This window comes from Semicossyphus pulcher, unplaced genomic scaffold (genome assembly GCF_022749685.1).
Source record: "Semicossyphus pulcher isolate SPU_LCO1_2020_fin unplaced genomic scaffold, fSemPul1.0.p SCAF_23, whole genome shotgun sequence".
In the NCBI taxonomy this organism is placed as follows: domain Eukaryota; kingdom Metazoa; phylum Chordata; class Actinopteri; order Labriformes; family Labridae; genus Semicossyphus; species Semicossyphus pulcher.
The window spans coordinates 7965433-7987133 of record NW_027211697.1 but is presented as its reverse complement, the minus strand read 5'-3'; the positions used below and the strand labels follow the sequence as shown (position 1 = coordinate 7987133).

Here is a 21701-nt window from a genome sequence, read left to right as displayed (position 1 = left end):
AACGAGCAGAGGAAGCTAGGGTACCCAGAGGGAACCTACGCATGCACGGGGAGAACATGCAAACTCCACATAGAGAGGCTGACTTTGTTCGAACCAGTGCTAACCACTGCACCAGCGTGCAGCCCCAAGTTAAGACTGGTAAGTATATATGGTACAACTTTTTTAAAGAATGTTATGGGGGGTATATGATTTTTATGTCTTGTCACCTCTTTCAAGAAAACAGTCTATTTTGGGCTCTTGTGATGTCATAGATAAATAGTTTTACATGGATTATCTTCAAAAAACTGTCTAAAAACTTAAACAGTTAAACAGATTTATGCACAAAAACTTAGTTTGTTTTTAATATTCTCTCACAGTCCCATTTAAGTGCAGCACCAGTACTTTGATACAATCAAATTTTAAGATTATTACTATACTTTTGGGATTTTTTAAAATTTCTTTTTTTTGCCCATCTATGCTTAATGAGAGACAGAGGATGGTGGATAGTGTCAGAGGCAGGGGAAGAGAGAGAGGGGATGACACGCAGCAGAGGGCCGAGGGTGGGAGTCGGGCCATCATATCGAGAACTCTGGCCTCTGTATATGGGACGCGCACTTTAACCTCTGAGCTAAACCGGCCTCCCACTTATAAGATTTTAATGCAGACATTTTACTTGTAAGTAAGTACTTCATTGCCTTTTACACAACCCTATGGGGGTTAATCCTTCAATGTATACAATAGTGTGAGCATACTGGTGGAGAAACACAACAGCTGGTAATTTGAGCCGGTAATCTTTATTACCCTTGGTACTATTAGAATTTTGACCTTAACACATTGCTGGTATTCTCCCTATTCTGATATTATGCATTGAAATTGGTGACTTTTGCTTATTTATAACTTTTACAATTTATAATTTCAGATTATTTCGGCATCCATTGCACCCTTCATCATTGCACTATTGTCTCTAGTAGCTTATACATATAGTTTAATGTTTAAAGCAGGCTTGTAGTTTTTGATTTAGTATTAGAGTCAAATTCCTTGGCCAATAAAGCTGATTCAGATTGTGAAATTAATTAAATCAGTGTCCTCCTCCTCAAACACTCTGAGGAACCAGGTATGACTAAAACAGCAGAGGCCTCTCAAAGTGTGTAACCTGTAAGACTGGCCCAGCAGGATGGCTGAAGGCTTACCACAGGAGGAAACAAGGAGTGTACACGTTTGTCCGGATGGTAGTGATACTGCGAACATTCATTCTGAACACTACTTGTTGTGGCTCCCCAGCCCGAGTTGCATAATAGTCTTTTCTCTTCTCTGTCCCAATCTGGATTCTTGAAGAGTTAGTGGTAATCTAATGCTGCAGTACAGCCGTGTATCTCCTTACAGCAATCAACTCATCCCCACCTGCAAGTCTATCTCCTTCAGAATGGGAGCATCAATTATTTCTTACTGAAGGTTTTAAAGGTGGCTCTGTTTACACCGTCTTTAAACCTCAAGGGGAGGCAGAGGATGATACTAAGGGTCTAAAACAACCACTAGATCCTTCAAAACTATATCAAACAATTCTCCAGAATGTGTTAGATAAAAGTAAGTGCTAGCACTTATTTTTAAAATCCAAATCTGACGCCTTTCCTTGTGATGTGAGAAGGAGCTGTCTCTCAACATGACACCCCAACTGCTTCAACAGTATCTTTATTATCACACTCTCTCATTTAATCAAGTGCTGATTAACTTGCTGCCAAAATGTAACTTCAGGCAAATGCAGACACACAAGACAATCCTGGAGGTGGAAAAGATATTGTCGCTCTTCAGTTTACAGTTTTTGTCCACAAAGTTGCTTGGAGACGGATGCCCCACAACAGGGAAACAATACAATGACTAGAGCTTTGAAAGCAAACACGAGGACGTTTAACGTCTTTTTATTGCCTTTTATTATGCTAAGTGTGAAATGTTATAACTTTAAAATGTCTACCTAAACTTTTTTATGCATCATTCAAAATGTCAGGTCTGCTTGCTTCTAATAAAACAGGTACAACATGTCACAGACAGGAATGCAAAACAAGAGATCATGTCAGGCTTTCCTCGCCTTTAGCATACTTTACGTTAGACAGTTGCTTGGTGACGCTCATAAACGACATGGGTATGTCTATAAGCTTCCTGACTACTTTAAAATCAGGGAGGGACGTGACAATAACAGATCCCGTCTTAAACCATACTGCAAGCCCAAGTATACATTTTCTCATATTCTCTTAAATGCATCAGATAATTTAGATCAGTAAGACCTTGGATAACAACATGTTTCCTATAAATATGAGTTCGTCATTCACTTATGGCACTTCATATTCCAAACATTCACATCTCTGGGTTATGCCAACAAAATCCAGGGTAGAGTTGCAGCCACAAGTGCGAGTAGAGTAAATGCTGATAATAAAACGATCAGGCATCGTGCAGTTGTGCAAATCCTGCGCCTTCTCCTGCGCTGAGGTTGAACCACAGTCATCACAACACTGAGCGCATCTTCTTCAGCCATGGGTCGTCCTTGATCGCTTATGATAAAGATCTGAGACGCTTTATGACTGGGACGTATCAGCCTCTGTCGACGGACTCGTTCAGACATCCACCTGTAGCAGTGGCCGATCCAGTTAACCCCCCTTGGCAAACTGTCCCCGGAGTCGCGCCGTGTGCTCTGGGGCTGTCCAAGCGACAGAGGTAGAGGGATCTCAAGCGTCTGCCCTTCATCTGGATCCTTGTCCATCGGGAGAGACACCAGCGCTTCCTTCTGTTTCTTGATGAATGTGAGATGTCTGCAGATGGGGCAGGCAATAGTGTCTCTGATGTTTCCATCGCTGTTGATGCTGACCAGCGTTTTGACCAGACAGTCGTGACAAAATACATGCCCGCAGCTCAGAGTCCTCTCTGCGCCCGACAGACCCTCATAGCACACCGGGCACTCTTGTGCGTCTTCCTGGCTGTCTTCCTTGTAGAATGCCATGGAAGGAAAATAACTGTGGCGCGAGAGTTGTGTAGATTCCTTGGTAAACGTAATGAATTCCTTCCAAGTTATCTTCCTCTCAGCTCATGACTGTTTTTACTTGTGGCTATGGGTGGAGGCGAGAGCTGCGCCTTGTAAAACAGGGCCTGCCACCTGTAGCTGCACTGACTTGACTGATTGGGTCCCCTGGAGGTATTATTGTCAGTTCAAGTGGCCAAGCTGGTTCACATTTCCTTTTCTTTATAGCGCGATATGCTCAATGACGTGTTTTAAACTGTTGCAAAACTACACATTTAACATTTTTGTAACTGATATAAAACACATTGCAGGTTGAAATAGATTTTTTTTTAAGTGTACCAAATTATTTATATGGTTGTGTTAGTATTAAGTAGTGACTTAATGTGATTGTTGGTGATGTAAATGTTTACATTGTGAAATTTTAAGTATTTGTCAAGTTTCTCAGTTTCCTTTTGTGTTTATACTAACTAATTATTATTTCTATCATCATTCATTGTAGATTTGATGCACTTCTGCATTACCAAATAAAAAAATAGTGTAACATGTTTTTGAAAAATGACTTACACTCCATGGAACTCAATCCTTTTAAATTTTGATTCGTATGCTGTCCAGCATAAAGTTGGTTGATCTCATTTTCATTCATTTTTTCCACTTACTTTTTAGTTACCTTTACAGTTACAGTTGCACATTTGATAGCAATTACTTTGGCAGATGACCAAAACATTTATAGAAATTGTTGCCAAATATTTTTGAGTTACCAAGTAACAGTTTTTAACATTATTTTTAACATGATCGAAAGAAGAATGTATGCATTTAAGGTTATATTTTGGTACAGTGCCAAATAGGGGTAATAGGCTACCCTTATTTTTGTTCTATCCTACTCTGTTCTATTGTTGGACAATATGGTTGCAAAGACATAGTTGAATTTAAATTAAATTAAAAATCGAAATTAATAATAGTAATAATCAGACATCAACAATGCAGTGGTTTGACATGGTTTATAAATTCATGGCACATAAAAGAGGAGAAAGAGGGCATAAAGTAGTATAAAATACTGCCATCATTGAAACAATTCTATTCTATTCTATTATTAATTATTACGGTTTTTGTATTGGTGTTCAATGTCCTTCTGTGGTGGTTTACTGTCTGGCAAACATATGCCACCTTGTGGTCACTGTAGTAAAAGCTGTGTAGCTACATAACTATAGACAAAAAAACAAAAAGTAGGTGCGGCTGATTCTAGTACATCTGTTTCTGTGGCAGCCCTGCCCAGTTCTGACGTAGACGTGAATTACGTCAGCACGTCTCTCTATGTCGGAAGCTACGTCGGTTCCGGGAGACGCGTTGGCAATTTCCTAAACACAGCTCTGTCACTTTAGTATCATCCGAGGCCAGGGCAAGGAAGAGGTGTGTGTGTTGGATGTAACAGCGGCTGGAAAACGACCTGCTGAAACAGAGGATACTCGGACCCCGATTTGACATGAGCAGGTACCGAATATAACTTTGAAAATAATCCGTTTTTATATGTTTAATGTTTGACCTGTTCGTGTAGTGAGCTGTCGTGTTCAACGGCGGCTTCTCTTTGATTAACAGATATGACAGCTAGAGCTCGGTTTAAATGTCGAGAGGTTTTTCGCTTAAATGTCTGCTTTAAATACTAGTGTGTGGTATTTTCAGTCTTTTATAAGGATAAAAACGTAGGCTACTAATGGGCATTAAGCTACGCTTTTCTTGTAATGTCCGTCAGACCACGCAGTATCAGATGTCCACACGTTTACAGCAGCGTTTACTAGCGAGCCCAAATTTAAATGACAGCCTGTCACTGTTCACTTAAATATGCCTCATAAATGTCAGTCTGTTCATTTTTAGGCCTGCTTATATATGATTTGCGCAGATTTGTTCATATTCTGTACATTATTGTTGATGAGGTTGGATATATATATATATATACATCTATTTTATTTATTTATTTTAAAGTAAAGCATCTTTTTGTTGCCTTTTGATAAACAGAGTGATTACTTTGAACCTATAGCATCTGCCTCTCCTCCTGCACTTAATCCATAACCCAACATGGGCCCAGGTCAGGGGAACACCAAACCACCACACCCTGTAAAGCTGAGGGACTAATTATTATTCACAATAGAGCAAACCAATACGAATCCAAAGAGGTGTTGAAAAATGTGTTGAATCCTCCTCACCCCCTTTCATAGGCCCAAGTTTAAAAATGTGACTACATCAGTGTCGGCGCTTGAACTCTTACTAAGCACTTAGTCATCTGCAAGAAAAGAGGATGTAGAGATCAGAATGTGGAGAGGAAACTCTCTGTTCACCACCTTTCCCTGTCTGTTATTTTTAAAAATGAAGGCTTCACTGTAAGTGGAGCGAAAGCATGACCACCTTTGCTGAACATGGGCCCTGTCAGTCTGGGTATTGTTACAACAGACAAATAGATCCAGGGGTCGAACAGACACCGCTCCAAAGGATGCTGAAATGAGAGATAACAGGAACTGTCATGACCTGTTACGTGATACAGAGGATATACGAAGGGTCTGTCTCTTATGCACATTTTGATTTAAGGGTCCTGTAGCCTAATTGATGAGTGGTTTATAAATAGCTATGGCATTTTTGAGAGGGCAGGTATGCTGATTAGGTCTTTTATCTGAATCATCAGGGACTTTTTTTTCCTGTCACCCTTGCCTTCTGTTCACAGGGATCAATAGAAAGCACCAGATCCCATTCAAGCCATTCAGCATCACAGCAGAAAGAGATCTGCTATGTTTCCAAGATCCCCTGATCCATTGTTTTCTGTCAATGATCAGAATATTTCGTCCCCTGAAGGGATTTTAAAGCCCTCCTCCTTGGTCATACTATAAAACAAACATGTTACGTCAGTTGCGGCTCGGAGACATTTTCCTCTCTCCACCCTTGTAGTATTTTGGTCTCCAGTTTCCTACGTGATTTCCAGAGTAGTGTACTGACACAGTGGGGCCTGTGGTGAGTAAATTGTTGATGACGCCATCTCAGAAGAATGTTTGTAGGGAAGAGCGGGCGGTCTAGACTCTGAGTCCAGACCATCCTCTTCTTGCAAAGAAAAATAACACAACGTCCTCCTTGTCTAAGCCCAAAACAGAATGATAATCATAATGGCTACAGTAACATATGCCATTTTCTCAGGTCTATATAAATAAGTAGCTAAAACTGCTTGACCTTCAGTCTAGCTGAGGGGTTTCCTTCTGTGCTACATCCACTGATTGCTGACCTATCTGCAGGAAATCCTTCTAATCTCTGCTTGGATTATGAATATTCCTGGAGCCACAGCAAAGGGAGTGTTGGAGGCAGCAGCTGTAGCCCTCCCCACCCACACAGAACACACACACACACAGCGGTACTCTCCAGATGTGTTTAATCATTTCCTGAAACAAACCACGTTTGGTCCGCATAGATCACAGAGTGACGCAGACTTTATTAGCTCACCAAAGAAAAAGAGGAACACGCATCTAGTAAAGTGTTAATTCAAACAGGAAGGAAGCTGAGAAAATGTGTAACACTCAAAACTTAAGAAGTGGGTTTCAACAGACGGCTTTGATCAGGCAGGGCATTAGCCCCACTTAAATAACACAGATCACTGGTAATGACTTACTTATGTGATTTTATGTTGGACACTTGGTCAAAACCCAGCTTCTGAAAGGTAGGGCTGCTGTAGTCAGTGAATCATCTTTAACTTAGGATAACATGACCTCAGACCGGCAGCAACGATCGGGCTGATCTGGCTTTGTTTGCCAGTTTCAAAAAAGCGAGATCTGTTCTCCTGTGAGGAATGAGGGAAATGTTAAATCTTGGTATGCCCGCTTGTTTTTTCTCTGAGATAGGAATGGAATGCACTGAGCCTGATTCTACATGCCAGAAGATGCAAACAGTTTTTAAGTCACGTGTTAGATTATGTGCGTGTCCTACTTTTCACCTCACAAGCACTAGTCTTACCTTATTTAAAATATACATTAAAGGTGTGATACGTAACATTTGTACATTATAATGTCTAATACAACTACAGCTATTATATTTTGTTTAGTTGTATACTTTCATAATCCCAGTTGTTCCCAACATTCAAACCATGAGAAAAAAGAAGATAAAAACTCCCATGATGCCCTGCTAGTTCAAGATATCATGATCACACTGTCTCTTATTATTGTTTGATTGAGAAGGTCCTTGCATACTGTGCATTTAAGCTGCTGTGTGGCTATAATAGATGTGTCTCTTTTACCCGCAGGTTGCCCTGACATGGACAAAGAGATGATTCCTAAATTTTCGTCAAAGGATGAGGAGGTAGATTACTGGAAGTCCCAAGCCCTGAAATATAAGAAAAGGTAGGCAATGATTTGTCTTTGCTGTGTGAACTGACCTGTAACCTTTCTATCCATGTTTAACATCTTGTTATGATCAGTCATGACAAACTATGTGTTCATGAATGTAGGATAGATGTGTCGTGTTCTCAGCTCAGCTTTTAGTACATGGAGAGTATCACAGTTTCACCTACTAAGCTCTTTCTTGCAAATTAAATGATGTAACAATGTGTCAAAATGTATTTGGAGACCAGTCTTGTAAAATTGTTCATGGCAGCAACCCCGATATGATACTTGAAAACACTCCAAACTTCAAACAGCAGTCAGTCAACTTTGTTGGAAAAGTTAATCATCCTCCCTCTTATGTAAGACACAGATGCTCATTTGCCTAATGTGTGGTTTTGTGTGTAGTTTTGACAGATGTGATTACTCAATAATTTTCATCCCAGTTTTGTGGACGGGGTTTGGTTCAACATTTCAGCACAGAAAAGCTGTGTTTAGCCATATAAGGAAAATGACCAGACAAGGCTTTTTAAATCGGTGCCCACAAACAGCTGTGGGTGGCTATGGAGGAAATGACTCCATCTTTGACTTTTTAAACAGAGAACCACAGCCTACTGTACATGTCAGTTTTGTGTTTCAACCTTTTTCTATTTAATTTGCTGAGTTGGGGCCCCATGAATCTCCCAAAGGAAGAGTAAACACAGCACAGAGAGGGTTAAAGTCCTGGTGGTTTCTAAGAAATTCCTGCTGTGGGTAACTAGGGGAAAATTCCCAGCCATGGAAAAACTAACACCAAGTATATAGTTCACCATGTCTCACACATGTTTTTGTGTGGATGTTTTCTCAGGATCACTTCTACAGACGCTGTATGCACTGTGTTAATTAGTTACCTATTAAAAAGCTATCTCCCTGAAGTCTGTTCAAACTTTACGTTTTGAAGCGACTAGGCTACTTGCACATCACGCAGTTTATGATTACCACTAAAAGATTAAATAACGTGGAATGCATTCGCACATTTAGTGTCACATTCTTTGTTATTAATTGTAGGTCTCTGTCACACATACAGAGTAAAGTTTGTCATTTAAAAAGTGTGAGAGAGGACAAGCCTCACTGTCAAACAGGGAAGTTGTAGGGCCCAGCAGCGTGCTGATTAAGCAGCCGCTGTGGTGTTGGTATGTGTGGAACGACCCCGGGACAACAACTGATTCACGGATTCCAGGGCCACTCTGAGGCCATTATCCCAGCACACGTCAGCTGATCTCAGAACAGTGTGAACCATAGTGTAATCATGTGTATATGCACACCACTGACAGGCAAGAAAAATGATCTATTCCTCAGTGAATTGTTTACTGCGTGTGCTTATGGACTCTCTTCATGGGATCAGTGTGTACACATATCCTGTTTCCTAGCCCATGTCCTCATCCTGTTTCTGCACCTTCTTATTTTCTCCGCACCTTTGACCTTTGACCCCTCCCACAGCTGCGGATGCCTGGCAACAGGCCTGTTTTTCTGAGCTACTTCTGAACCACCTACTGTCACAGCTCAGCTGTCTCTTTATGGCTGTATATTTAGAGTGCCTAACTCGACAATGCTGAGCCTTGCACTGTTTCCTGTCAGGCAGCAATGAAGGTTAAAAATGTACAAATATCTGGCTGGCTTTTTATGCAGGTTTATTTCTGGCCATTGGAGCTAAAGCTGCTAGAACATGCCTGAGCCCGGCTCATCTTACAGGACAAAAGCCGGTCAGTTTTCTAGAGCTCATGCCCATGCAGGGTCATTCAGCCAGGCAGCTATACAGAACTGAATGGTGGACAATGAACAGGGTAGCTGGTAATTGAAAATGATGGCTAATGTGTCTGTTTGTGTACCGCGCAGTTGCCATGATGCCCAGGAGGAGCTGCAGGAGTTCCAGGAGGGGAGCCGGGAGCTGGAGGCAGAGTTGGAGGCGCAGCTTGGCCAGGCCGAACACCGCCTCAGAGACCTCCAAAGTGAAAATGAGAGACTGAAGAACGAGATGTCCAACCTCAAGGTAACCGGGCCTGCTGACTCTACATGTAGCTTGTGTTTGAATTACGTTTGGTTAGGATGGCAATAAACTACTTTGCAGTTACTTAAGAGGTTATCTGATCTCTGTTGGATCCCGAGGACAAAGTCCAATGTCCTATTTGTATACTCGGTCTTAATAAAACATGCTCTTATGTAATCCTGCAGCACTCCTTAATTGGATGTCAGGATTAAGAGGAACAAATAGTAAACTACAAGGACAGGTGTGGTGCTTAATCTCTGCAGGCATGATTGGTCCTCAGGTGAACAAATTACTGTGTTCACATACAGGATCGTTACCGCTACATGCAGCAGAAAAGTATTGTGAATTTACAAATGATTTCACATATTAGTATGCTAAAAATGAACTGTTAATGACGAGAGAGAGCATGAATCATTGTGCCTCTGGGGCCACAACACAGGCACGCAGCCCTGCCACTTACAGCACTATGAAGTATCACAGAGCAAATGAGCCACAGGGCCTCCCCAGGGAACAAAGAGGCTCTTTGAAGCTAAAATAAAGTAGAAGAATATCTGTGTAGCTTGTATTATGATTCACCAGGCTGTAACAACAACAGGAGGTTTGCTTGTGTTGTTAAAGACTATTGTATAGTATTTAAAATGCTTTTTCTTTTCTCTTCACTCTTGGTCTCTATCAGGACAAACTGGAGCAGCAGTATTCTCAGAGTTACAAACAGATTTCTATGCTAGAGGACGACCTGGGCCAGACACGCAGCATCAAGGAGCAACTCCACAAATACGTCCGAGAGCTCGAGCAGGCCAACGATGACCTGGAGAGAGCCAAGAGGTCAGACTCACACAGAACATATTGATCTATAAGTGTCTCATTACTCTGCATTTGCCTATTACTTGTTGAGAGGTTATGAGAGGTTATCAAGCCAAGTAAACAAGCTATGTCATTATTTAGTGTAGGGAAGGTATTTAACTGTTTTGCTTGCTTCTGATGAAAAAAATGAATTGTAACTGTATTTATATTTTTCACTGTATCATCCATAAAATTAACAGTTGTGTTATTCGACCTATGTTCAGGGCAACGATAGTGTCGCTTGAGGACTTTGAAGGTCGTTTAAACCAGGCGATTGAGAGAAATGCCTTCCTGGAGAGTGAGCTGGACGAGAAGGAGTCCCTTCTTGTGTCTGTGCAGCGGCTGAAAGATGAAGCAAGAGGTACAGAAAAGGCGCAGAAGAATTCATACTGATATTTTTGCAGGGAATATGCCGTACATCTAAGTTTAAGTTGGGGGTAATTTCACGAGTTTGACCCTGCTTCTTCTGCAGACCTGAGACAGGAGCTGGCAGTACGGGAGCGGACTACGGACAGGATGTCAGCACCCAGCTCACCCACCTTAGACATCGACAAGATGGATTCTGCAGTGCAGGCCTCTTTATCCCTACCAGCCACACCCGTAGGAAAGAGCATAGAGCACCCCTTTATCACCTCAAAAGGTCAGGATTACACTCTTTATTGCACGTGTGAAAAAGGACAGTCCTTAATCTATCTATATATATAAAAACTAATATTGTCTTGTGTGCTTTTGCAGCATTGTCCAATGGCTGTGGCAACTCGTCCCTTACTCCGTCTGCTAGAATCTCAGCTCTTAGTATTGTTGGTGATCTCCTGAGGAAAGTTGGCGTAGGTATTATTCTCTTAAGTTTTATGTTCTCTGTCTGCATCATAGGCCTGTTGAGTCAATTCAAAAGGTGCTGTAAAGTTATAAATAGGTTGCATAGGAGCAAAGAACAGTGTGTTCTCAGCCACAGGACTGACAGAGAGGAGGCAAAATACAAATTGTGTGTTTTTGTTTCGTGACTAGGCTTTAGAGTCAAAACTGGCCGCCTGTAGGAACTTTGCCAAAGACCAGGCAGCAAGAAAAAATTTCCCCAAAGACAACAGCACGCTCATTAACAGCAACGCCACCAAGTTCTCACACTCTCTACATACGACTTACTTCGACAAAACGTGAGTGTTTTGATTCTTTTTCCTTAACTGAGCAGAAAATATGTTGCGTATTAAACCTGCATTTATGTGTGCCTGTGCTAATATTGTACACCTCCCTTTGGCAACTGCAGGACTGTTAATGGATTGGACCCCAGTTCCTTGACCTCCATGGCAGCATCCAGAGCTGTGTCCCCGCCAGGCATGCTGCCTCTCAGTGTGTGAGGCGTCCCCCCAAAACCACATTAACCTCCACCAAACACAATGTGCGAACAGAGAGGACACTTGAAAGACCATTACATTGTGTGATAAGCATATATGCGTGTGTGTGTGTGTGTGTGCGTGAGAGAAAGAGAGTTTGGAAGACAGAGTGATGTGTGCCTGTTTGGGATTGTGCATTTTTGAACTTGTTGTGTGAAAGAGAGGCTTGACTATACCATGACCTTGCCTCCAGTTTGCAGCTATAAATGCATCTGTGAGTAGGTGCACATGCTCCTACCACATACTTGCATGTGCCTAAAGCTGTACTGTACCGTGCTTATGTATGAATGTCACTGCAATTGCGTTGCTCTCTAGATGTCAACTCTGAAGTGACATCGTTATATTCTTAGTTCCACTGTTCATCTTAAAACTACTATCCCTGACAAAAGGTCCTTAATAGACCACAGCTTCCTGTTAACCTTCTTTTCCTCCTGTGTTTTCACTTAAATTGCACAGTTTAACGTATTACAATTTAGAATGTATTATATTTAAAAAGGGATGTGTTCATAGTAACTAATTTATCTATCACAGTATGCTTTAAAATGCAATATTTCTTTTTTGCTATTTTCTCGCATGTGTGCATAATGTGGGGTCGGGTAGGCAAAGTCGGACCCCATATTCATGACTGAAGTGAATGTTGATCGTTCAAAGCCATGTAGCCATAGCGCGGTCGTTCCTCTTGTTACTGGCTACTTGCTTTAATTCATTTGAAGTAGCCTGTGTTGAAGCTTGGAAATATCAGCTGGTTCTGTCCCCTGGGTTTAACCTGCACTTGAACTGCTCCTCACAGGTTTGGCTGCAGGCGCGTGTTTCATCTGTAGACATCCGTTGACATTTCGAGGGAACAGTTTTGCCTTTTTTATTTTTTAATGTTTAATGCGTATTTTTTTTTATCTTGTGACTGGCTCATTTACCTCATTTTTTTTAAATGGCAAATATTCATGCATTTGTAATATTAGTAGGTGAGTTTGGCTTCATAAAACGCACACCAACAAAACTCACTTCAGCATCCTTTATAGATTTGCTTAACATGTTAGTGTGTGATCCTAATGTTAATTTGCCCTTCTCTAGGTTTTAACTGGTTGGATATTTGCAATGCATTCATTTTACATCCCAGAATATATGTAAGTCCAATTTGCCCTTATATATCTCCCTTTCATTGATCCATCTTGAAACATTATTTAAAAACTTCAGTATTCATTTGATAATATGAGATGTCATTTTGGGCACTCTATGGGCCTGTTACTAAAGCTTGTTCAGCAAATGTACATAACTTGTAAGGATGGTAATTTGTACATACTCAAATTTGGCATAATGTCCTATTTATTTCAGATTCCGTATGGCATGTTCACATAATGAATGGTTACAGCCATTGTATTATGATATCAAAATGTTTGTCAAAATCGTTTAAGTAAATAAAGATTGAGATGACAACTATGTCGTGTAGTTTGGGTCACATTATTACATAATGCAAATTGACAATACAGCTTTTTTGGCCTTCATAAGGAAGTGGAGTTTTATTGTGTTGTGTTTAAGCTGCAATTTCATGTGAATGAACATCATGCTAAGATTATTTACTACTATTTCTATTGTCAGTAATGAATGATATAAACTCACAGAACAAAGTAATAAGGATTGAAATGTTGGTACAAGAAGGTCCACCGTATCAGTTTTTTAATTCATCTTCGGTTAAAAAAAAGCATGAATTCCAGCTGTTCCGTTTCTGATTTTCCACGTGGTGTAAAGTCCGTCAGGGTCCACAAAATTAAAGGCCTAATTTCTTCTCCATTTCCTCCTTTAAAACGTTCTTCTTAATCTAGAAAAACAGACATTTAATTTTCATTATGTTAAGGCCATCTTGATAGTTGAGATATGTCTGTAATAAAGCAGAACTAATGTACCTTTCCGGAGGCTGTCAGAGGGTAGCTGTCCACAAAGATCACATAATATGGGATTTTAAAGTGAGAGATCTAGGAGGAAAAACAAATAACAGGTGTTTTAAAAAAATAACTGCACAGCCGTGCTCTGATTCTGAGTGTTCAGCTTTTGGCAGTTTTGTTTATGGTCTCTCACCTGGCCTTTGCAGAATGCTCTTATCTCCTCTGTGCTGGAGGTCTGGCCCTCCCTCAGCCTGATGCAGGCACACACCTGCTCGCCCAGCCTCTCATCTTTCACTCCAACCACCTGGGGACCGGACAGAGAAAAAGACCGTACTAGTTACATTTAACACCTGAGCTTTTTCGCAACGAAAAGAACATCTATATTGTCCCACATTAAGAGAGGCAAAAACAACGGCTCTGCTGTGAAGACTTTGCTCACAATGTGTCAGATTGTTGCTGCCCTCTAGTGGTTCTGAGTCTCACCTGCACCTCCAGTACTTTGGGATGTGTAAAAAGAAATTGCTCTATCTCAGCGGGATAGATGTTCTCCCCTCCACGGATGATCAGATCCTTCATGCGGCCTTCGATGCGGCAGTATCCCAGACCGTTCAGACTGGCCGTGTCACTAGAAGAAATTCACATGTTACATGGATAGAATATTTCACCACAAGCACATCAATCCCTGTAACAACAAAATTAAAATTCGTACATTTGACAAAGTTAAGAGGCAACATATTAAAAAAATAAAAACACATAACTATTTTAAAACTGTGTGGGGGTGGCAGATACATTTGGATTGATCTCTCAGCAGCAACTTTGAGACTATCAGTGTAGCCCTCCTTTGTTTGAGTCACCTGCTACATAATCTGCTACATAATCTCGTGGATTTTAGGGATGGCAAGTGTTCTCGTTTCCGTTTGTGCTATGCTTGTAGTTTGAGTAATATTGACGAATCACGTATCAGCAGGCTGGCATATGCAGAAAAAAGTCCGTATGGAGAGCAAAAGCAGGCGGAACGTAATGCACTGTAATGACTGTAATGCTCTCATCAGCGGTCATCTGACAATGATTTACGTTCATATTAATCCACATGAACAGACATCTACAGCAAGTTCAGCTAACAATGTGTTCTTGATCTAAAATTCAACTTGAGATAAATTCCCTTGACACAGTGACGCGTAAGCTAATCAGCGCTCAGATTTCCCGACTTCCTCTAATGCATCGGAAATTAACAAACCGACCTCCGTTCAACAAAGGAGCATTTTTTGCAAATCTGCATCATGATGTTGACATTTCGGCAAAGGCAAGACCCATTAATTGCAAGTATGTTCACCTTAGTCCAATGAATGAATGAATGAATGAATGAATGGATGGATGGATGGATGGATGGATGACTATAGCCGATGGGATCCGAGATTGCCTGCTACACAATCCGAGGAGGAAGCAGAAGCCCTACCATCTGAATAATCTACGTTCCAATTGATCACTAAATGGTAAGTAACAAAATGCGTTGCCATCCATATCAAAGTTAGCAGTTAGCATACACATGCAACGTTAGCTGAGATGGCTGCTGCCAAAGCTATTATATATTATATTATATGACGGCAATGCGAAATGATGGCTCTGTAGCCTTAGCTCGTGCCAATGCTCAAAATTCACCAATGAAAATAAATAATCAGCAGCCAATATTTATCCACAGACAGACTGCTTACTATTTATAAGGCCCTAATTTACATAGTCAGAAGGCTATTGTTGATTTAGATTTCCCGTGGCTTCAAGGGAAACATTCAGAATACATTAAATAGTTTCTTACCCAGTCCTGTACCAGCGTGCTTTGCAGATAGCCTCATTGGTTTTCTCAGGCTCATCCCAATATCCTAACATCACGCAGCTGCCTCTGATCAACAGCTCTCCTGAGGCTCCCAGAGGGACAACCTCTCCAGTAGTAGGGTCCACCACTTTAGCCTATAGTAAAGACATAGTGAAATGAATCTCAGTGCTGCTAAGATAAAGATTTGTGCAAACAGTAAGACGTACCTCAGTGTGGTTCATGATGCATCCAACAGTGTTTGTCTTCAGCTCCTCGTTGTCTTGCGGGAATCCCAGAAATGTAAGCGGGCTATTCTCAGTAGTTCCATAAGCTAGCTAATAAAACATAAAAACATTTAATCTGTGAAAATGATACACATAGGACCTTATATGCTGGAGAAGCGTTATTCTTGTTAGAATTATTCAGTATTATTCATAAAGATACAGGACACGTCACCACTTGCTCACCATTATTTCTTTCATGTTCATTTCTGTTCTCAGTCTTCTCACAATCTCAGACGGGCATGGAGACCCTGCCATAATACCTGAAACACAGCAGCATGAATACAAGGCTGCCTCAAATGCTGAGTTAACATTACACAAAGTTCAGTATTCCATATTATTCTAATCTTCAAATCTCTTACCAGCTTCAACTGATGACATATCATACTTGTGTGAATCTTGTTGGCTAAGCATGTCAGTGAACATCGTGGGAGTGCCATAGACAAAATTGCACCTTGAGAGAAAAAAAAGCATGAATGGAAATTGTTTAAATTGTAGAGTGTAATGTGATGTGTGTAATGTACAAAGGGACGTACTTTTCACTCTGAATAGCCTGCAGGTTGGCTTGGCTGTTGTACCCGGTCGAGGGAAAGACCAGTGTGACACCGTGCACTGCCATGGACATCCCTCCCAGCACAGAGCCAAAGCAGTGGTACATGGGTACTGGCACGCATACTCGTACGTGAGGCTGAGGGAAAGATGGAAAGTAAGATTACGTACCTTTTACTGTGTGTGCTGTCTTTAAATCAAGAAACAAATATCCACTTACCCGCCATCCATAACCCACTCGGAGGCCGATAAAGTAAGCATTATTTACAATATTGTGGTGGGAAAGAGCTGCTCCCTTTGGACTGCCTGTAGTCCCCTGAAAAGAATAAACAAGCAGCATTAGTTAATCTGAATCATTGTAAGACCTCTGTTACATTATACTGTCAGTTCAAATGATACAGTACTTGTGCCAGTGTGTGTACTGAAGCTTACCGATGTGAACTGTATGTTGATGGGTTCATCGAAGGACAGCTTGCTCTGCAGATCCATAAGCTCTTTGTGGTGTTGACTTCCCCCTGCTTGCATCACGTCCTCTACGTGGAGCATCCCTGGCTGTCTGCTGTCTGTCACAACCACCATCCGCAAGTCTGGCAACCTGACAGACCCAAGACAAGATCTTTTTGTTACACTTATACCCCTTTCCCACCGACATTAGCGTGTTGACACATGCTTTTTAGACCCAGGAAGACCCGCTTATAGCTGCCAATTGCCTCTTTTCCCATTGCCAGTGGAGTATACGGCTTTCGGCCTCTTTTCTACTGTCTGACAGACAGGGTTAGTAAACAGTGAAGATGTTACGGTGGTTAGGTCTTTATTGTATTTATTACTCATTCAGTCAATTTATCAACCTCGGCGCCGACAAATTTGGAACGATGTTCAGGCGCTGCTCGGACGGAGACGGGTGGAATTTGTAGCTGAGATGTCGAGGAGTCGCAGAAGTTACAGATGGAGCATAGCATGGCGTCGGAAAGGGGTAGGAGATTAGCGTGTCGACACAGGTTTTGTGTTCCCATCGTTGCCGATCGGAGCCGAGGCGATAATCACCCGGGTCTACTGCAGAGTAACTTGACCCGGGTCTGAATGCCAATTGTAGCCTTTCCCATTAAGCAAAAAAGCCGGGTGTTAGTGGGTTTTCTGACCAGTGGGAAAAGGGCGTCGCAGAGCCAAAGATGACCCCCTTTTAGGAGATCATTCTTCGGACGCTGACTGTAGGGTTACAGAAAAAAATCACGGCCCATTTCATAAAACTTGATAGAGGGTTGTCACACGGGCAAAATAACCATTTAAAACTGGACTTGATCCAGTCAATGCATTCACAAGCAATAATTGCATTTTCGGTACAAAAGCGGATCTGATTCATGAACGAGCAGTTAATGCAGATGACTGATCAGCTAATATCTGACTGCTGAGTATATCTAAAAATATATGGTGATTGCATTGAAATTCCAATTTTCATAAAACTTGGCGGAAGGGTGTAACTTCAGCCAAAAAAAAAAACATTCAATTTTTGGACTGGATCCAGATCTGACTCACAAACAAGAAATGAATAGTGAAGCCTAAATATATACTTAAACAGTGTTTGTGATAACAGATTTACATCTCTCAGAAGACTGGACTATTGGCCTTGGCCGAGGAGTGCGCTACCTGAGTTTCCCCTCTAATGTGTAATTTGTAAAGTATATACAGTCTTTAGAAGGACATGTATTACACATTGATTCTGTCAAACCTGGAGCTTTTGATCATGCCTCCTGGCATCTTGTCGATCTCCGGGCAGATCTCCCTCAGCATCTCACAGAAATGTTGGCTTTTAAAGCGAGAAGGGCAGACGACAGCTTTACACTGGACCTGCAAATGAAACAAAAGTTCTTTTGAATAAAGATTCTCACACAGTTGTGTGTAAAGATGATTGTCACAGTGAAAAATTGTCCTTTGTCAGCTGTAAGCACATGGTTGTGTAAGGCTGCATGAAAGAGTTCATCATACCTTTCGAAGTGTAAACTCCACTTCCTTCACCTGATAGGCTGGGTTCAAGGACACCTGCAAGTATAACAAAGAGTATATCTAGCACCTCTGCACGCATATATCAGAGAGCTTTACAGTTCATACCATAACAAACACAGGTCAGATTCTGTAAAACATGGCTGTAGACCATATTACATCATACAATGTACCTTTATATAATGAAAAACTGGTCAACTAATACATGGACCTGGGGCCCCTGAATGAGTTCAATGTCCAACTTACTGACCCTTGACAGTAGAATGCTTGGTAACACAGGATAGGGGCTTATATCACCCAGTCATCTAGCTGAAGGAAAGTCTGCCTAACCACAGGGCTACACTGTATATCAAAAGTATATAAAACTCTCAAACTGACCAGTATAATTCCAGCCTTAGCTGAAGCAAACTGGAAGAGGATCCATTCATATGAGTTGGGTCCCCAAACTCCCAGTCGATCACCTCGCGTCATGCCCAGAGCAAGCAGACCTGCAGCCATCTTGTCAACCTGCACCAATGAGAGCCACAAAAATGATACGTTATAATTGATTATTTCTCTCAAACAATTGATTGAACTTCTTTTGAAGACTGATACTGAGAATAATTATTGCTTTAACATTATAAGTGTTTAAGGCTTAATACATGTGGCACCAAAACTTAGACGCACATCTTGCTGAAACTGAGAAAAGGTTTTCCGGATGCCGTCCTGCAGGAAGACCACAGCTTCACGGTCAGGCCAGCGTTGGACTGCACAGTCCAGGCTCTGGCTTACAGTCAGGGAGAGCAGAGAGGCGGAGGAGGTGCCATGGACATAGCTGTTTGTCAGAGAGGGTATGTGAGGAGGACCGTCCACATGGAGCGACCTGAAACAGAGGACAAGATTTAGGAAAAAGCACATACATCAGATCTAATACATAGACTAGACTATGATTTGAACAATATACTTTAATGCAGATCTTTAGAGGGAATGCTCCATTTTAATTCATGTATCCTTTATTTCAAGGAATATATATATAAGGCTGTTTAGCAGCGACCCTGGTTAAGCCTTATAAATTAGAAATGGGACCCGGGCCGAAAGACGTTGGGTCAGGCTAATTTCTGTACATTTACTGACAATGTTAGCTAAAATAGAAAGGCTATTATCTGGACTTCAACTGGCAACCAGAATCAGTTGTTAAATAACTGAAGAAGATGTCAGGCCAGGCCAACCTCTGGGCATCTACTGAGGCACAACGTAACTTTATAATATATGTTCTGTCAAGGCACAACGTCCTTCAGTGACATCTAGAAGTAACTGATAAATGACATTGACAAAAGACATTTGGGCATGCCAACCAATTAAAGTGCATTGACATGCTTAACAGGGTTGGCTGAGAATAGAGGTTCCCACAGGGTATGTTCTGGACATCCAGTGACAACCAATAATAGTTGTTAAATGACATTGACAAAAGACGTTTGGCCAGGCCAACTTCTGGAAGTGTAGCAGTTTTAATAGTATTAACAGTTAGATGAAAATAGAAGCTCATCCAGATTATAAATTGGAAGTTCAGTGACAACCAGAATCAGTTGGTTAACGACACACTAGACATTCAGCCATGCAGGCCACCCTCTGGCTGTCCATTGCAAACTGGATTAGTTGCTAAAAGACATTCAAACAGGCTTTAATCTGGAAGCCAAGTGACAACCAGAGTAGTTGATACATGACTGAAAAAGATACACTGCTAGGCCAACTTCTGGACGTCCACTGACGACCACAGTTAGTACAAAAACTACATTTAACTAAAGTTGACTTGGTCAACTAAACAATTTAACAAACTTGGTTGTAGACCCGGTGTTACACTTGATATATTGACATGGACCTCGCTTGGGCTTGAGTTGACTTTGGACCTGACTTGAATCAGACTGAAACAAATCAATAGTTATACAAGTAGTGTTTAAGGGGTTGATTCATTAAGTCTTTGGTGGCAAATCAAATCAATTTCAATCAAACCAGAGCACATAAACCAGTCCAACTTGTGAAGCCAAATGCTAAATTTGTGGAGTAACAGCTTTGAGTTGCAGCAACTATTTCCATTCCAACAGAGAGCAAATGACGACTTCAAACACTCAAGGGGCATGTTTAATGTTAAAATGTTGAGATTGTTTCATACAACCACTACTAGTCAGAGAGTAAGAGTAACAATGCTTCTGCAGACAGATGGTCTCTCCAGGTTAAGCATTTAAGATTGTGACGGGATAACCTCTTTTTTAATCATTGACCACGCTCATATTATGAATCTCACTGAGAACTTTTTCAGCAGCTTTCAAAGCAGTGGAAAAAAGTGTTTTTTCATTAACTATTACGTACTGCAATGGAACACTGCAAAATGAATTTGTGAGGGACACCATGTGTCCCATTTGAACCATGGAATTGAGGAACATAAACTTACCTGCACCACTGGAGCAAACTTGTGCTGCATAACTTCCAAGTCTTGCTGTGTTTGAATGCATCCACCGATCTGAGGCTGTGAGCACAGGACCTCAGCAGTGTGGACGATTTCAACGCTGTCATTGCTCTTCTGTACTGCCCAGTCAATCTGTGTCAGCTGGAAGGCTGTCTGAAAATACTGGTTAGGCGACTCAACTGAAACTCGATCCAACCAATGAACTGGTTCCCACCTGCCTATACCTGCACTTACTTCAGCTGATTTTATCACTGTTGAGGTAATGTTTAACTCCCACTCTTCCTTATTGGCTAAGAGGTCAGAGGATCTTTGCCATTTGGTTGTTTCCAACACACTTTAGCAAACATGAAAAAAAAATTAACAATAAATAACTATTAATAATTAACCAATACTAAGAAGGACCTATACATTAGAGAGCTTGAATGAGGTTTTACTCGCCATAAATTCACCTGCCTCATTATTCTGTTTGCACTAAGAAACAAGAGACAAGAGCCTTCAGGAGAATATGAGCACAAGCCAAATTATCATGTTAATCCCTGTCAGCTTGGCCTGGTAACTACTTTAAGTAGCATTATTGAAAATTTAAGAAAATCATCAAATGCATTTTTCTAAAATCCACAAGGTACGGTGAAAAACAAGCTAGGAGTTATTCGAACCCTACACCATAGAGCTCAAAATGTTCCCCCTAGGTCAGAAGGGGAAGAAGAAGGAACAGAAACATCTCATGGAAGCAAGACAGCTAAGAAACACGGGGTCAACAGGAAAGAAGAAAACAACAAACACCACAGCATTGTTATTCTCTACCTGTCTGCAGTATCTGAGAAACTCTGGAGAATTTTCAACAAACACAATATTAATATTGAAGCTTGTCTACCCAAAGGAAGAAAAACAAACAGACCAAAAGACCAATTTATGCAGTACAATGCAAGGAGGAATGCAGGGACCTGTTCATTGGGGAAACAAAACAACCCCTCCACAAACGCAGCGAGGAGAGCCAGTTCTTCGGGTCAGGACTCAGCTGTCCACCTACATCTAAAGGACAAAGGACACTCCTTTGAAGACAGCAAGGTTCCCATCCTGGCCAGAGAAGACAGCTGGTTTGAAAGAGGTGTCAAGGAAGCCATCTATGTTAAGCTGAAAAAAACATCCCT

The 21701-nt window shown here is 41.3% G+C and overlaps 2 protein-coding genes and 1 pseudogene across 3 annotated transcripts; 1 reads left to right on the top strand and 2 right to left on the bottom strand.

Moving 5' to 3' along the window:
• Window positions 1–1896: 1896 nt before the first annotated feature.
• LOC138603058 (RING finger protein 222) lies at window positions 1897–3115 on the bottom strand. The gene has a single exon (XM_069674713.1). It carries the CDS (start codon window positions 2966–2968, stop codon window positions 2342–2344), a length of 627 nt encoding a protein of 208 aa, XP_069530814.1. The 5' UTR covers window positions 2969–3115; the 3' UTR covers window positions 1897–2341.
• Window positions 3116–4377: 1262 nt separating this feature from the next.
• On the top strand, window positions 4378–13020 carry ndel1b (nudE neurodevelopment protein 1-like 1b). Of its 2 annotated transcripts, XM_069674180.1 has the most exons (9): window positions 4378–4474; window positions 7254–7350; window positions 9205–9358; window positions 10032–10180; window positions 10423–10559; window positions 10671–10838; window positions 10934–11025; window positions 11207–11352; window positions 11463–13020. In XM_069674180.1, exons 2-9 carry the CDS (start codon window positions 7265–7267, stop codon window positions 11551–11553), a joined length of 1023 nt encoding a protein of 340 aa, XP_069530281.1. In that variant the 5' UTR covers window positions 4378–4474; window positions 7254–7264; the 3' UTR covers window positions 11554–13020. The 2 variants fall into 2 exon arrangements, with proteins under 2 accessions (XP_069530281.1, XP_069530282.1); XM_069674181.1 differs by lacking the exon at window positions 11463–13020 and having other exon boundaries at window positions 10934–11029; window positions 11207–11315.
• Window positions 13021–13283: 263 nt separating this feature from the next.
• LOC138603227 (medium-chain acyl-CoA ligase ACSF2, mitochondrial-like) lies at window positions 13284–21008 on the bottom strand (annotated as a pseudogene).
• Between the last annotated feature and the right edge of the window lie 693 nt (window positions 21009–21701).

Excerpts from the sequence above, each read along its gene's own strand:
- LOC138603058 (XM_069674713.1), bottom strand. The coding sequence starts at position 2,968 with ATGGCATTCTACAAGGAAGACAGCCAGGAAGACGCACAAGAGTGCCCG.
- ndel1b (XM_069674180.1), top strand. The coding sequence starts at position 7,265 with ATGGACAAAGAGATGATTCCTAAATTTTCGTCAAAGGATGAGGAGGTA. Across the intron at positions 10,181-10,422 it reads GACCTGGAGAGAGCCAAGAG|GGCAACGATAGTGTCGCTTG; the intron begins GTCAGACTCACA and ends ACCTATGTTCAG. Across the intron at positions 10,560-10,670 it reads GCTGAAAGATGAAGCAAGAG|ACCTGAGACAGGAGCTGGCA; the intron begins GTACAGAAAAGG and ends CTTCTTCTGCAG.